Source organism: Pholcus phalangioides, unplaced genomic scaffold, assembly GCF_987345545.1.
Source record: "Pholcus phalangioides strain wild (caught in Gottingen) unplaced genomic scaffold, Ppha-v1.0 ptg000022l_1, whole genome shotgun sequence".
Lineage (NCBI taxonomy): Eukaryota > Metazoa > Arthropoda > Arachnida > Araneae > Pholcidae > Pholcus > Pholcus phalangioides.
Genome location: NW_028301615.1, coordinates 42357 through 59576, shown reverse-complemented (window position 1 = coordinate 59576; position 17220 = coordinate 42357). Strand labels below are relative to the sequence as shown.

Here is a 17220-nt window from a genome sequence, read left to right as displayed (position 1 = left end):
TGGGAATTCTTATTTTTCTCAGGCAATATGGTCAGCAAAAACTTATAGCTTGGGTTAAAAAAAACCGATTTTTTTTCTTCACGTGACTCCGAACGGGTTATTTTTTTATTGGATACGTATTTAGTTAAAATAATATGGCAACACTCACCTAATTACGCTGACTCGATTTGTAAACAAAAGCCAAAAAAAACGTGGAATTTTGAGTTTTATTTTCGGCGACTATATATTCAAGTTCGTAACGTAATTAAGCTGTGATTGTACGTAAGTTTACTGCAGGTTCCAGTCATAGTTATGGATGCGTACGATATTTATAAGAAGTTAGTTTTCGGAACTTCTTTCGATATAAATACGAAGAAAAAACGCAAGAAGAAGGTAAACTTATATTAACAACTCTTATGCATTAAGCCGGATTTTCCTAGGAAAAGGTTTTCTACGGTGCGCTCAGCGTGAAATCGCTGATTGGTTAAAAACCTAACTGTTTATTTTGCCTTTTTGTTTCGTTCATGATTATGATAGATCCGGGACATTTCGAAAGTGTTTGAGACCCGTGGGTGCTCGTCGTAAGCTTTACATGAGGAATTTTGATTTCTGAATCAATTCTGAGGTGCTCGAGCACCTTCCTGACAGGGCCGTAGCTACGATTTTTGCCACCCCCGTGCCTCGAAGTGCTCGAGCGTCCTCCGCCACTGTGTATTTATGGTTTTGCTGCCTGTAGGCTGTGCAAATTTCGCCACCCTACTTCTGTTCCACTCTCATACTCTTGAATACGTATGATTGAAATATATGCCGTCTATCCGAACCTTCCGCTGTGTAGATGTAGTATTGAGAAAAAAAATATTTAAAATAAAAAACTTTTTTTACGAGCAGCGATAAGTCACCTCTCTCTGGCCTACAGTATTTAGGAAAATAATCACTTGGGCTGTTTTTTTTTCCCTCTTCATTTTGTACCTATTACTTTGCTTTTAAAGTGATGTGTACGAAAATTTGACAAAAAAACGGTTTCGAATTGAATTTGAAATCTAGAATTGTCTGTGCTCGAGTTTTTGTTGTTCTACCTGGACTGGAAGTATTTCTACAATATTTTAATATAAACAGCTGAAAGGCATTATATATGCTAATGTTTTTCGCAAAAAAAAACGCGGTGTTTAAGTGTCTTTAAACATTGTGTGTCTCTCAGCATTGAGGTGTTACATGCTTTGGCATAATTTTTTTTAAATTAAAATGCTGAGAAGAAATTTTGAGGCACAAGATATTGGTAAATTTTGGTTATTTTTACAAAAGGTTCCATGTTGTTGAAGTTAATATTCAAAAACAAATAACGACTAAAATTGTAAAAGCTCTCGTTCAATTGTATAAATATATCCACAGAATTTGAGGGAAAAAATATAGTTCCTAAAGTGAATAGCAAATTTTTAAATGATTTTTAAAAACGGGGATGTTTCTCATAGGAAAGCATGGAAAGCCACGGTTTGTTTGGGCTTACTTGGTCCCTTTAATAGAGCGATCACTCGCTTCATCTGGCAACCCAGATTCCTCATGCTTTCTCAACGGACGCGCTGGTCGCGTCACCTCCTGTTATTCTTTCCTCCATGATGTGCGTGCACCAGAAGAAAAAAAAATCGCCAGCATAGAAAACAGTAAAAAACAAATGGTATAAACAAAAATAAGCTCTGGATTGTTTAAAAAATAAAACTGTGGATAAAAATAAATCAATTAGGGTTTAAATAAAACCCCGACTATTGTTTAAATAATAAACCGATCAGGGTTTAAATAAAACAACTGTTTAAAAAAACGGAACAATACAACCTGACCAGAGGACGTAAATTAAATCCAAACACTCGGAACAAACACAAACAGTAAAATTGCTGTACAGCTGTTTGAAAAGACGCGTTACAACAATTAACGCCGCCTGGCAGAATGTTTCAGAACAGCTTTAGGATAGCACATTCTGGAACAACAACAAACCAGAGCATGCCAACGATGGCAACTTATCGCCGGGGAAAAAAGTCACCAATTTGGCATGTTCCTTATACCAAAGCTGTTCCGAAGTTTGTTTCTTTGTAATGATTATTATGTGTAGTGCTGCCATCTACAATCATTTTTTTAAACTATGAGTTTTTTCTTAACTCAGTGAGTGAACTGAAAAAATGAATAATTGTAACGATGTTGGCCTGGTGCTCTCTGGGTCGAGACTTTTTAATGGGGAGATCAGCTTGCACTCGCACTTCGAAGCTGGGAACCGCAGAAAACCAACTGTAGCTGACCACCACTGTGGCAACAGTGGGGTTTGAACCTGGATCCTCGCGATGCAAGTCTGTCGCTATGACCACTCGACCACCACAGCAGCAGCGTTTACATGCTGCACACACCATAGAAGACCTGTTTCTGGGAAAACCCATCTTAACATTTTTGTAAGTCGTAACTTCTTTTAATGATGTGGTGGCGATTTATTCTTTATCGATTTAAAACATCCAAAAGCATGAGAAGTTATCTAGAATGAAACGGTGTACCTAGGTTTAGAAGAGGTCAAAAGGGGTACAAAAAACATTTTTTACCAACCAAGATTTTGTATTGATCAAACATATATCTCATCTGAAAAAATAGACTTGAAACATTGTTAGCAGTTGCTCATAGTGTATTAATATTTAGTTCAATAAAATTTACCCCTTATCCTAATAGAATCTTATTCTTTTGATCGGATTGCTCGCCAGCTTTGATCCAATTTTGAGCATGAAATGGTGGGAGGTTCTTAATGCTTTCATCATTTTCAGTGCACCGTGGTCACTTTCTGCACGTGAAAGCAAATTCAACCAGAGCCCATAATTAGTTGTCAAATCTAAACGACTACTTTCAGTTTCTTTTTTCTTCTCATGTTGTGGTTTTTTCAATGCTTTTGTTATTTCTAGAGAAATAAAGGACAAGCTAATGGTGATACTTATGTCGACGATGAAAGTGAAATCAGACCGTCGAGCACAAAACTTGATGAAGATGATGATTCTGAGCGAAAGCAAGAATATTCAGGTATTTTTTCTTCAAGGTCTCTGTAGATGATGATAATGAATTCCAAACTAATTCTTTAAAAAAAAATTCTTATTACAGTGTGATTTGTGTTGTACAGTGTATTGTGTTTCTTGTAATCTGACACTAATTCCTTGATGAACTCATGTCGAATGCTGGACAACACTTTCCGTGTGTGTCTATCTGGTGATTTCATGCATATGCAGTCCTGAGATGTTTGAGGGTTGAATTGCGATGCACATTGTATAACTATTTAATGATTTTGATCATACGAAATTGATTAAGAGGAATATTCAATTAAAGTTGGATCAAATGAAAACGGAAGAGGAACAGTAGAATGACATGGTTTATTTCAAATATAATCTTCAAAGCTACCAAGCACTTGCCCCACTGTTCCACCAAGCGATGAATACCCTGCTTATAGAAGTCCTTTGGCTGAGATTGGAACCAATTTTAAACATTATCCATGACTTCACTGTCCGAGTAAAAATGGCAACAGAAAAAACAACAACAACAAAAAATGGCTTTTCAGCGAACCAAAAATGTGAGTCATATGGTGATAGATCTGGACTACACAAGGTTGATGTTCCAACACTGTCCACCAAAAATTCATCAATGTTTTCTGTGTAAGAGCAACCCTATGTGGCCATGTGTTATCACACAGTGAAACCACTCCAGGGAACAACAGGCCAGGCTTTTCTGCCTTGATTGCTGCAAGAAAATGGTGCAGGGTACTGCATGGCAATGCCCTGCCACATATGGCTGCTCTTAAGCAGAACACCTTGGCAAAGTTTTGGTGAACAAAGTTGGAACTCCCACTCCATTGCCTGAATCTATCGCCACATTACTTTCACATTTTTGGTTCTCTGAAAAAGGCATTAAAGGATCGTCATTTTTATTTTGACAGAAAAATCACAGACAATGTTCGAAACTGGTTCTGATCTCAGCTAATGGAATTTTACAAACACGGTATTCACTGCTTGGTGAAACAATGGGACAAGTGCTTATGTAGCTTTGGAAATTATTTTTGAAATAAACAATGTCATTTCATTCCGTGGCTTCTGTTTTTTCATTTAATTCACCACTATATTACATGGCGTGGCAAATCCCAAGTGCCAGATTGTCATGGCGAAAGTTAGTGTAATCCCTGCCCAAGAAAGACCTAAAACACATCATTTAAGACAGTTTCAGTTTTTTCTTGAGAAAAAACTAGGCTTGGCTCCTAAGAAATTGACTCTTGCCTAAATTTTCTCCCAATTTGTCAAGCCTTGAAGTATTATAGTTCCATTATTATATGTGGTGTTCAAAGAAAGACAAATAACTGAGAAAGAGTTAAGAAAATATATGTATTTCTCTCCCATCTCTTCCCCTGCAGGGGAGATCACATAACTGAAAAAAAGACTCCAGAATTTCTACTCCATCTCTGGACTTCCAAAAAATTCTCTCAAATTTTGACTGTGATTGTAAAAAATCCCTACTTTTGGGAGAAAAAAAATTATTCCCAAACAATTTACCCAGAAAAAAGACTTGCCTTCATTTTAACCCCCGAAATGATGTCATAAATGTTATCTGAAATTGTTGCCATTATGTCAAATAACAAAAAAATATTTAATTTTTGGAGGGAAAAGACAAAATTCTCCAAACAGCCAGCGTAAATTTAGCTTTTCACCATGGGAAATTGGAAAGATGACTTGTATCTGCTTTGACTCTGTATGTCCCATTCAGTCCTTTTGTCCTGTTTTGGGCTCAATATTGATTTTTTTGTTTGCTTGATTTGGGAGGAGTAATGACAATTTAACCTAGTGGTTGGCAATGAGTGGCGACGGCTTGCACAATGTCACATTATTGTGAAGGGGAGAAAAATCCCTGCAGTTCTACTTTTATTAATGAAAAGTCCTTGTGTTATTTTTCAAAAATCCCCTTCATATCTATATTTGTACGAAATTCTGATCCGAGCAAAAACCTCTCTAATTCGCATTTCCTAAAGTTAGCAGATATGGTATAAATAGAAAAATGTATCTCAACTTATGTCATTAGTTTTGGAATGAATTACTAGCATAAGTCAGTTATCGCTGTATATTAATTGCAGATATACAACCCTGCATATCTACTACTACTATTCATTGTTCAAAAGTTAATAGCAACATAAAATATTCTCACATTTCCCTATTTATCACTTCAAGACATTTTCATCTGTGTGTTTTTCTCCTGCTTTTTCCTAGTAATAGTTTTTGCACTAAGGTACATAGCTCTATATAAGTTAATACTGAGGCATGTTTTTAGTTTCAATACTAATTGAGGTAATTAGATGTAGAGAGATTAACATCTGGGGTTTTTGAAGCTAATGGTATGGCCCTAGTTATGGCATTTATTACGCACATTGTAAATGCTTTTACACATTTTTATTCAGATGTGGAAGCAATGACGGATGAAGTTCAAAGTCCAAAGCTGAAGAAAAAGAAAAAGGACAAAACCATGTCTCTTATGAAAATGACAAAAATCAGGCGAGAGCAAGTAAGCCCATTTTGTACATTCACATTTTGTTCCTCTTAAGTGGAAAGAAATGCACATTTTACTTTAAGAAAGTTAGTAGATAGACATTTAGGGAGAAATAATGTCACTCTCCACTGTTTATACAAAGTTTGATAGACTGGATACCAAGCAGAGATAAAGACACATTTTAGAAAGAAAATTCACGTCTCTGCAAGAAATCAAACCACCACTATTATACCACATGAGCACCTCGTCAATATTCCTCTGCAGAACGTCTTAACAAATTGGTACATATTGGAATGTGTGTGTACATGAACCCACCATGAAGTTTGTTTCTGTGTAATGCTTGTTTATGTGCAGTCCTGCCACCAATTTTTATAACAATGAGTGAAGTGTAATGATTGAATAATTGTACCATTGTAGGTCTTGCCCTCTGTGGCGAGACATTTTAATGGGGAGGATTAGCTCGCACTCACACATTGATATTAGGAGAGAAACACAGAAAACAAACTTCAGCCGACCACCACTGTGGCAATAGTGGGGTTTGAACCAGGGTTTAAGCTACGGTCGCATTTTTTGCAAAATGCGAAAGAAAATCATATAATGTGAAAAAGTAGTAGCCACTTTCGCAAAAATGGGTGCAAGAGGTAAGAAACGAGTAGACATCCAACCATCAATCATTACATTAGCATTGTACCATTTTGCTAAAGCAAAAAATAAGTGTATCTCATAAAATAAGTGTATGCTAATATGAAGTATTTTTATTCCCATTTACCACAGTCATCAATTTTTTTGTCTTGTTTTCTCTTATTACAGATTAGGCACCTGCGTAAGCTTCATCGAATCCATGTTGAAGGCTCAGACATTCCTGATCCAATTGAAAATTTCCAGCAGTTAAGTGCAGATTATTGTGTAAATAGTGCAGTTTTGTCGAACATAGAAAAATCGGGATATGTTGCACCTACTCCAGTACAAATGCAAGCTATACCTTTGCTCATCAATGTAAGTTTTCTTCTTTTTCTTTATTTCTTTTACCAATGTTGCTATATGTATTTAGCTTTTATTTATACCAAACATACATAAATTTAGTAAAGTTCTTGATATAACACACATTTATCAACCTGCAAAAAAATTTTAGTGTCGAAAATTCAAGATATGAAGTAAATATGAAATTTTTTTTAATCATTATTATAACTTTTCTGCACACCAGATAAAAAATGTTGCATGATAAAATTATGTTAACACACATCCTCTGTTAATTAATTTTACATTATTTTGTTAAATTTTGATTGGTATTTTTCAGGAGAGACAAGTCCTTGTTTCTGCTCCCACAGGATCGGGAAAAACAGCTGCTTTCCTGATACCCATCATTCATAGTTTGAAGGTACCACAGTGGATATATATATAGATTTCTTTTATTTTCACTTATGCAAGTATAAATTGTGAAAAAAGTGTTTTTCTGTAATAAATATTCTAAAAAGTATGAGCATTGCTAAGAAATTGTTCTAGAGGTTTTTGGATTTTTTTTTTTACAATTTACATTGGGCTGTTTCATGTCGTGCCAGAGTAGGTACCAACTGACGTCATTACCCTGACAGAACCAGTTTATAGCCATTGGTTAGCCTGGTATCTCACAGTTGATTCAGTTAAAAAATATTTGAGCAGTGACATCATGCACCTGAACTGAGACCCACACCCACTGAGCCAAGGTGGCAAGAGCAACTTCAGAGGGATGTGACAGCCCTTACTATATAACCCTGTGCAAAATTATTTTTCCGAGGCCCTTACCTGTTAGAAATACCTGCCTGCAAGTTTGCATGCTTGTTTTCGAAAATTTTAATCAGACTTCATTTTTATGAGGCTCAGGTGGTTTATGCGTTAAGAGGGCACTGGCCTTGGGCAGTACTGCATTTTTAACAATAGGTCAAAGATATTTTTTATTGACGACACTTGATGTGACATTATAAATATGATTCATTTTTTATTTTTCACTTAGAAATCAAAATCAACATATTATAATTTAAATTAGAATGCACGTGTACTCAATTTTTTTTCCCAATTATCATGTGTTTATTTTTTTTAAGGATTAGTATGCTTGGTAAGATAAATGAGCACTCTAAAGTTTTTTGGTTAAGAAAAAAATTGTTTCAAAAGAATTTATCAAGTTTTTTTCTCTTGAATCTGACTATTATGAAATCTGAACCACTATTTTTACTTAGCAAGGATAAAGTTTCAATTGAACTGACATGCTAAAAAACCTGATCATGTAAGAGTTTTGTTCATGTTAGTATCTAATTTTTTTTCATTAGAGTCCATGTAAAGGGGGATTTCGGGCATTGATACTAGTTCCCACGAGAGAGTTGGCCAAACAGATATACAGAGACTGTTTGAGGCTATCTGAAGGGACCAATCTGAGGCCTCATGTGATTGACAAGGTAAAAAATGTAGTAAAGAAGCCAAAACTAGCTACAAAATGTGGTGAGCTTTTTTTTTAATGAAAATAATTTCTATTTTAGTGTTTTTTTAAAAAAATTGAAGCTTTGAAACCTGATGTTGTAATGTGTTAATGTTGAAACCTAACATATTTTTGTTCGGGCAATGTTAGTTACTTTATCTATTAAGTTTATTAGGTTAATTTTGATTCTAAATAAAAGAATTAAACATGTTTAAAAATGTTCTGTAGCAATTGTAAGTTATCAACTAATCAAGTACAATCATCAACTTTATAACAACTCGTTTTAGAGAAACCAGAAACCAGACATTATATTGGGAGCTTGTTATATCAAATGTTAAAAAAAATTTGCAAGAACAAAAATAATTTTTTTAAATGGAAAAAAGAGAAAAACTTCTTGAAAATTCATATTTGGATGAAATAAAAAAATATATATTATGTTATATTTTGGTATAATGTGCAAGCAGTTGAAGTGTGAAAATGCATCAAGTTAGAAAATAATAAAGTTGTAACATTGTATTGGATTTAATTATTTTTGTTGGCTATATTGAATGAAAAATAGCATGGTATGAATAAGAAAAATTTGAGATTTATTGTACCGATTATCATCATAGAACAGTCACGATAACAAACAGTTGTTGTAATAACTGTCGACAGTATATGTCTCTTATAGTTTGAAATTCTAAAAGCAAAATTTCATAATTTGAATTAATAAAAATTCTGTTATTTTTTGAGGCCTTTATTATGAAAATTGTAATTTCATATTTTTAATGCTGTTTTCTGTGAAATCAATATTTATTCAAAAATAAGACATATAATTTTACTACTTTCTATTTTTCTTAGATATCCTCATATCAACTCCTAACAGACTCATATTCATGCTTCATCAAGACCCACCACTGGTTACTCTGGACAAGTGAGCAAATCTTTCGTTTCTAAAATTGCATGCAATTTTTTGTGTGTCACCATCGAATTCATTCAAGTAGTTAATTTGACTTCAGAGAAATGCTATGTATCGATGAATGAATAAATATTGATTTAAAGCTATAATTTTGTATATTTATAGGGTTGAATGGCTTATCATTGATGAGTCGGATAAGCTGTTTGAAGCAGGAAAGCAAGGCTTTAGGGAGCAGTTAGCTATTGTCTACAATGCCTGTGATTCTGTTCAAGTGAAAAGAGCCATGTTCAGTGCCACATTCAGTCATGATGTTGAACAGTGGTGTAAGCTTAATTTGGACAGTGTTGTATCTGTTTTTATTGGAGAAAAGTATGTATCTGGCTGAGAAAGTTTTCTTTTTTAATGAGTTCAAGTGTCATGGTTAGAGTACTCAGGACCTTCTGATGCTTAAATTCTAAAATTCATAAAATTTTCCAAAAACTGTATAAATTGCTTAGGGTCAACTTGGCCAACTTTTTTCCTAACCATGCCATAATTAGGAACATTTTTAGCTTGTGTGCTGTTTTCCAGATTTTGACCATATGTCTTGTTATTTTTCAATATCTGTATGCTGAGTTTCTGGCCTCATTCTCAGGAGCTCTCTTCTGCTCCTTTTCTGAAAAAGTATCTATTGCAGATAGGAGCAGCATCCTCATTCACTTTGGTCAATATCATTTGTAGGTATCTTATAATATTCTATAATTGAAGGTAAAATGCTTGATTTAGTTACGAATGATGTCAATGTCCTGTTAAATTTCTAACATAAATAGTGAACCCAAGATGATGACTTTGTTTTTTCAAAGCCATAAATAATACCACCACAAATATATACATAAGTTTGTAGAGTTTCAGCTTGAAAACTTTCAGTTGGTCACGAGTCATTAGAAGGAAAAATTGAAAAATGTTCATGATTACAAATCATTTACTGGCATATTATTTGACTTATTTTTCAGAAACGCAGCTGTGACAACAGTGCAGCAGGAGCTTGTTTTTGTTGGTAGCGAGTATGGCAAGCTCATGGCATTCCGAGAGCTTGTAAAAAAAGTATTTTTTTTTTCAACAATTTTTCTTGTGTAATTTGATCTCAAGTTAGATCTTTGTTTTCCACAGTTATTTGTATTTCAATTTATTATTCTTTCTTTTTCATATAGTCTTTTGACAGACCCATTGTATCTTGCGTAAAATTTATTTTATAATATTTATAATTGTGATCGTAGTTAATTTTTCTAATAAAATAGGGGAAAAATAGGCTGAATAAGATTTTTTAAAATTTTCAAGATTTACGAAAAATTTTTCTCTGTGTTTTTAAAAAAATTTTACATGTTTTAATTGACATCTAAGTTTTTGATGTAACAACCACTGTTTTTTCCTAATTTAGTTTATGTACATATCCTCAGAAAAGTAATTTTTTAACTTTCAGGGTTTGATGCCCCCTGTCCTTGTATTTGTTCAGACAAAGGAAAGGGCTCGCGATCTGTTTAAAGAACTCATTTATGATGGTATTATGGTCGACGTGATTCATGCAGATCGACCACAGCTCCAGAGAGACAATGTCGTTAGGGCTTTCAGAGCTGGTAAGATATGGGTACTAATATGCACAGAGCTCATGGGTAGAGGTATCGACTTCAAAGGAGTGAATTTGGTCATCAACTATGATTTCCCACCTAGTGCGATATCTTATATTCACAGGATAGGTGAGGAAAATCTTTTTTTCCCATGAGAAACAATAAATATCATTAATTAACCTTTTACCGGCCGAATTCAGATTCCAAGTGATTTTCATTATTTTTTTTTGTTAATTTCTCCTTCTGATTTTTTAGTTAAGAGATATCAATCGAGAAATTGAAGAAAAAAAATTTCCCTATGCGTTTTCTTGAATGTTCCCAATTGGGAACATTGGCCGGATCTGACTAAACATAATTTTTGCTGTGAAGCCATCTTACAGGATGATGCAAAATTCGTCATCATTTAATAAATTTATTTTAAAAATTAAAGAATATACATATAGAATTTTAAAAATGATGGAAATAAATTTCTCTCGAATACACTCAAAAGGCATGTATATCTGGATTATAATAAAGAGCTTATGATGAGCTGAAATGCTGGTCTAAAATTCACAAAAGAATACATACATGCGGATTTAGGTGTTTGTATGGATCCCTTGGTAAGTTAAAAGATATTATTTAAAAATATAAAGAGAGAGAAAATATTATTTACAACTCTGGTACCTAAAGGCACATGCTCCTATGACTGCTTACTAGCATATACTTCCATTTTATATGGGAAACCACATTATTTGAGCAAATCATCCAAATTTTAAATCCAAAGCGAATCGGTTTTCCCCATATAAACATCTTACTTGAATGATGAGCGTAATACGGTACTATTGATTCATCGATGCTTAGTTTATCATGGAACAACCCAAACCGAATGTGTGTGAATTTTTCATTTAATTCATCATAGATAGCCAACTTATCACCGGGTTGTAAGAAAGAGTTATCCATCAAATGGAAGTTATTTTTTATGTCTCTAAAGTTATTTCTCGGCATGACAGTGGGGACAATCGGTACTGCTGTGTCTACTGAAAGTACTCCAGTAATCATTTTCACTTGGTATTCTGTGATACCCACTTAGCAAAACCAATCCAAAAAACTTTGCGATTTTTTTCCACTCAATTTTCAAATTTGATCCATGTTGTGTGACATAAATATTTGTCATCTCATCCAAGTAACTGAGGTACTCTTGCGCTAAAAATTTGAAAAAAATATCAATCGAGTCGGCTTGCACTTAGCTCAGGAAACTTATGACTGATTGCTTCAGTAGGTTTACTTATATTTTTGTCGAATGCAGTACTTTTTTTCCACTTCGGCTGCATGAATTTTAGTCTTTTGGCACTTTACACATGATGTTTTCTTATTTTTTGACTGGGTAATTATCTGATCTTTGAAAGGCAATTTTGATGTAGAAGACATGTTGATAGGATCTACAAATTCACCCACAAATGAACTACGTTGTGATCTTAAAACACAGATATCCACAAACATCTGCAGGAACGACCGGGCCAAGCATGTTGTCATCGATATCTTCCTCATCTGTAGCCCGCTCATTTTCATCAAGCAGTAGCTGGCACATTTCGAATTCATCATCAGAGAGATGTGATATATCAGAATCTCTCAAACTCAGTCTAATAAGCTACTAGTATAACAAAAAAGATGGGAAAAAGAAGTGTAGAAAGTCACAAGACCAGATATCAACTGAGAACTGAAAGACCAACGTACCAACAAAATTACTCAAAACGTAGAGGGAAGGTTGAAGGGAGGGGGCGGGGGGGGGGCAAAGTCAGTCACAGAAAAAAGGGGGTGCTGCATGTAAACATCGGAATGTGAAATTTGATACTTTTCCTTCCTTTTGAGACACACCAGAGAGAAGGAAAAAGCAATAAATTGTTTTTTCGGAATGCCACTCCTCTGCATTGCACTTTAGAATAGTCAGTAGTGGCCAATGTTCCCAATTGGGAACAATCGTAGGAAAAGTTCCCTGGAATTCAAACACATTTTTTTTCTCTCTCATTGAGCATTTCTTATCATTCTTGGCAATATTCTACAATTAAAAAAAAATTGAGATGCATGTATGTTTACAAAAACTATTTTAATAATTAAAACATAAACTTACAGATAATTTCTATTGAAAATGGGTGATTTTAGAATAATAAATTGATATGATAAGAGCTGAATCGAATAACTTTTGTCTTTTCTAAATTAAGTTCAGAACCTTATATGTTCAGGGAAAAAAAATCAGCTATTTTCGTTAAAGAGAAATATTTTTTTTGAATTAATCAAAAGTATGTTCCCAATTGGGAACATTGGCCGTTAAAAGGTTAAAAACATTTTTTAAAATTATTTTATTTTTACTTAATTTGGTTTTACATTTTTTGAAAATTCAGGTAGGACAGGAAGAGCTGGAAATCCAGGACGCGCTATAACTTATTTCACTGAAGATGATTTGGATAATCTTCGCAGGTAAAGAAGCATCTCTCTCTTACTTGCATACATGCTTTGATTATACAGGGTGCATAGGTGATAGGGCATATGGCATTTTACTGGCATACTGCTAATTAGAAAAAGTATCCAAATAACGTGTAGTACTCAGATATGTCATTCATGTTGCAAGAGGTTGTATAGTTATTACAATAAAAAAATTAACTTTTTATACTATCCCCATGTGCCCAAAAGCCCAACTAGAAAGTTGTTGCCCTGTCTCATGATGCCAACTAAAAAAAATTCCACTTTTCTAAGTGCAATATTCGCTGAGATATTCAAATACGAGAAACTAGGAAAGTTAGTAAAAAACAGCATTAAATGCGGTTAAAGCAGTTTCCCTGCACATTTAATGCTGTTTTTTCCCAACTTTCCTCTGTTTTCCGTATTGGAATATCTTAGTGAATGGAAATCTTTTTAGTTGGTATCAGGAGAGACAGGGTAACAACTTTCTAATTGCATTTTTGGGCTCAGGGTGCAACATGAATGACATATCTGAATTCTACACGTTATTTGAATACTTTTTCTGATTGGAAGTATGCCTCTAGGATCAATGGTTCACCAGTAAAATGTCATACGCTCTTTTACCTATGTAGCCTGTATGATGTAATTGGAGGGGAGGGGGACTTAACATCATTCAACAAATTTATTTATCTCATGTCAGTAAATTGAAATTTCCAAAGAATCAAATATGAATTGGTTCAAAGAACTAGTATCATCTACCCCAAATATATTCTAATGTGCATTATAAAATGATGAATGGAATGCCCTTGCTACTGCAATCAAACAAAGCCTTTCTGAAAATCTATTATTGTTGCCAACCTGAATTGGCAAAGTTACTTCTCCTTCTATCAATATCATTTGCGGGAGAATTTCGAAAACTTTGGCAGTAATTTACTTTTATAACAGAGGGGTAAATTATCATTCAATAAACAGATGTCATTCAACAAACAGTTCTGGATTAAATGAATAACAAGGCTTTACTGGATTTTTATTATTTCATTCATTATCTTTTCTTTATTTATTCAATATTGTTTTGCTGAGACCTATACACGAGAATGCAGGGTCAATATTGATGCAATTGTTTTTTTCCACTGTGAAAAAAAATCATTTATTGTTGTTTTTTTAATAATAGCAAGTGGAAAGTTATTGCAGTTTTTTTCCTTGTTTAATGTAAGAAATTAAATTAAAAGAAGTACAGGTGCACTGTGGGTAGAAAAGTTTTGAGAACTCTTGAACTAAGATATAATGTGTTGCAATTTTATTTATTATTAATTTTTACTTGAATTTTTATTTCCATTGTTTGATTAATTTTTGAAAATTTAATAGACAAATTATGTAGCCACTTTGCAAAACAGTTGTCCACTTACCAACCTATGGCTTGACTGATTTTTTTTTTTTTGAATTCTAATATAAAGAATAAAACCATATTGGTTCATAATTGCTTCTAAACTTAGGTCCCCTATCTAATTAGCTCTCATGCATAAAATGATTGGTGGTTGTGTGATGAAAAAATCATACATCAAATCATACAAATTGCCTTATTTTTATTAGATGATTCTTCACATTTTAAAGAAATGCCTGCTATCGCTTTGTGACTTGATGTGTCATCAAATTCCTTTAATTACTATTAAAGGGACATTCAAGTATTATGTCAGCGTCAATGGGGGTGGTTGGATTTGCTGACTTTTGATGACAGGGGTGGGGGGGGGGGGTTGATTGATGCTTAAGTCACCAGCCACACTTTATGAAGATATTTTATGGGGATAAAGATCACTTATGGGGGGTTGGCTAAATGGTTTTGTGTCCACTCAGTGCAACACATGCATTGCTCTTGAGTGATTTGTGGAACTTCCATACACATAAGTGGATACATGCTCTTCGAATTGGGTGGGGGGGATTCCCAGAGGGTGCGCATGTGATCAGGAAGGCAATTGTCTACTTTTGCCCTGCTGCCCTATGCATATTCTCGAAAGGCAATCCTAATCAGGGGGCACAAATGACTTATGGGGTGGGTTGCAATGAATTTCTTAAAGGGAAATTTTGAGTTTTTAGCCTTCAAACAGCATTGACATTAACAGAAACTGATTATAATAACAAACAGCATTTTCTTCTGATATTTAAATGTTGTAAAAATAAATTTTTGAACGTCTGGGGAGAATGGGGGCTTGTGTGCGTCCCCCCCCCCCCCCCCCGTATACATCGTCTCTGATCCAAATATGCATTAGGAGGTAGGGCAGCGCTGATGAAATTTCATTGGCAAGGGGGTTAGAGTTTTGCTGACAGCAAAGGGGAGCAAAGAAGGCTAAAAATCTGCTGACGTAATACTTGAATTGCCCTAAGTGATAATGCCTCTTCTGTTATAATGACATTCAGTATTTACTATTTTCAGTGAGTTTTAAATGCAAAATGGTTGGTGATCTTTTTTTTCTACATTTGTCTTTTAAACAATCAGTATAGCTCAAGTGATCAAAAATGCTGGTTGTGAAATTCCTGAATATGTAAAGGATTTGAAAAAGATGCCAAAGTAAGTTTATTTTATAATAAATAATTTTTGCACACATTTTTTCTTCTCTCGGTTTGATAAATGAGTTTTTATAGTTACAAGCTTTTATGCAACTCATCCCTTTATTGGATTTAGAAAAAAGAAGAAAAGGGTTACCGTCAAAGTCAAGAGGCAAAAGATATCGACTGTACCCAAGTATGTTTTGGAGAAAGATGCAAAGAAAAAGTAAGTTTTTACGTATATTTAGATTTGAGATTATAATATAGAGGATTTTTTTTTGAATCAATTAAAAATCACATTGGCTAAACAAACCAGCTTATGAATGTGTTTAAAAATAGCTTGTTGATGTGTAAAAAATGTTATTTTAATTTTAAATTATTAATTAAAATTATTGTAATTCCTTTGTTTTTCAAATTTTATTATATTCATTCTTATTTTGAGTACAGAAGTAATTATCACCATATTCCATGAATATAGAATGTTATTCTATAAAATCTTGAGTCTTGAATGAAATCCTAATGATATATACAGCCAAACTCTGTTGACAAGATGCATGTGTGGTTTAGTAGTAGTTGCCAAACTCTGCTATAACATCACCTCAGTCACCTATACAACACCTCAGCTATAACGTCAATAATTAGTGAGTCAAGCTGATACAGTGCTTATAGCGCGAATGAAAACAAAATTACCTCCAGATATAACGACACATTGTTCATTGCTTTTGCTTCTGTTTCTGTGCTGTTTCCTCAAAAAATTCATTGAATTAGAGCTCATTACATTAAGGTGATGTTTGTCTGTTGCTCTAGTGATACCTAATGTTTAAAAAAATATTTATTATCTGTTTAATGCTTTAACTTGTTCATTGACATGACCTGATATGGGATATTCCCATATTTTTCCCTTTTCTAGTTTTTTTTTTAAATTAAAAAATAGTCTGTTTTTCCCATTTTCAACAAAGCTTTTAATGTATAATTTCTTCTAGAATTAGAGATAATAATCATGTACATAATTTATGAATTCTGTTAAAATGAACACGACCATAAATATTCATCTCACATGTTTTCTATATGCTCATCTTTTCTCCTGTGAAATACATTTTAGCAGACTTACTGCATCACTGTATTTTTTGCTAAGCAATATTTGGCAAAAATCGGTGGTGCCATATATTTATGACCTAAATTTCCCATATTTGTCTCAATTAAATATAGTCATCTGAATCATAATGAAATAATAATGGCTTTCAATGTCGAAAGTTACCAAATGTGTATGTTACATGATTTGATTGATGGATAAATATGGATAAATGTACATGATAAAGTCAAACACTCATTAATTTTGTCACAAAAATATCATGTGTAAGAATTGAGATCATGTGACAGTGAGTACTAAAACATGTTTATCTATTTTCACTTTTTCTACTTTGTGCAGGAAAATCATCAAGAAATCCAAACTTCAAAATTCGAAAAATGGAGGAAAGAAATTAGATAATAAAGAAAAATAATTTAACTTAGTGTATTTAATGGTGAATAAAGTAAAAACATCTTTTATATTTTTTGAGACCTGTGTTTTTAGTTGGTCTGATCTAAGCTGTTTTGTGGTTTTATCAAACAAATGCTATTGATTATGTCCCATCAAACCAGGTGATCATCAATTATGAGCATGCACACTACAAATCAAGTTTACTTTGAAGCACTTAATAATTGATACAATCTGCAGCAAGTTACAAGTTTTGATAAAATAATTAAGCAAGTCAAGCATAAAACTATTTCGTACG

The 17220-nt window shown here is 33.6% G+C and overlaps 1 protein-coding gene across 1 annotated transcript; it reads left to right on the top strand.

The window, feature by feature from the left end:
• Positions 1 to 131: 131 nt before the first annotated feature.
• On the top strand, positions 132 to 17003 carry ais (DExD-box helicase 52). Its single transcript, XM_089249518.1, has 14 exons — positions 132 to 372; positions 2907 to 3021; positions 5429 to 5532; positions 6328 to 6513; positions 6815 to 6895; positions 7821 to 7989; positions 8807 to 8879; positions 9030 to 9233; positions 9857 to 9947; positions 10324 to 10597; positions 12847 to 12922; positions 15396 to 15467; positions 15582 to 15671; positions 16875 to 17003. The coding sequence occupies exons 1-14, from the start codon at positions 292 to 294 to the stop codon at positions 16945 to 16947; spliced, it is 1689 nt and encodes a 562-aa protein (XP_089105644.1). The 5' UTR covers positions 132 to 291; the 3' UTR covers positions 16948 to 17003.
• The last annotated feature ends 217 nt before the right edge of the window (positions 17004 to 17220 follow it).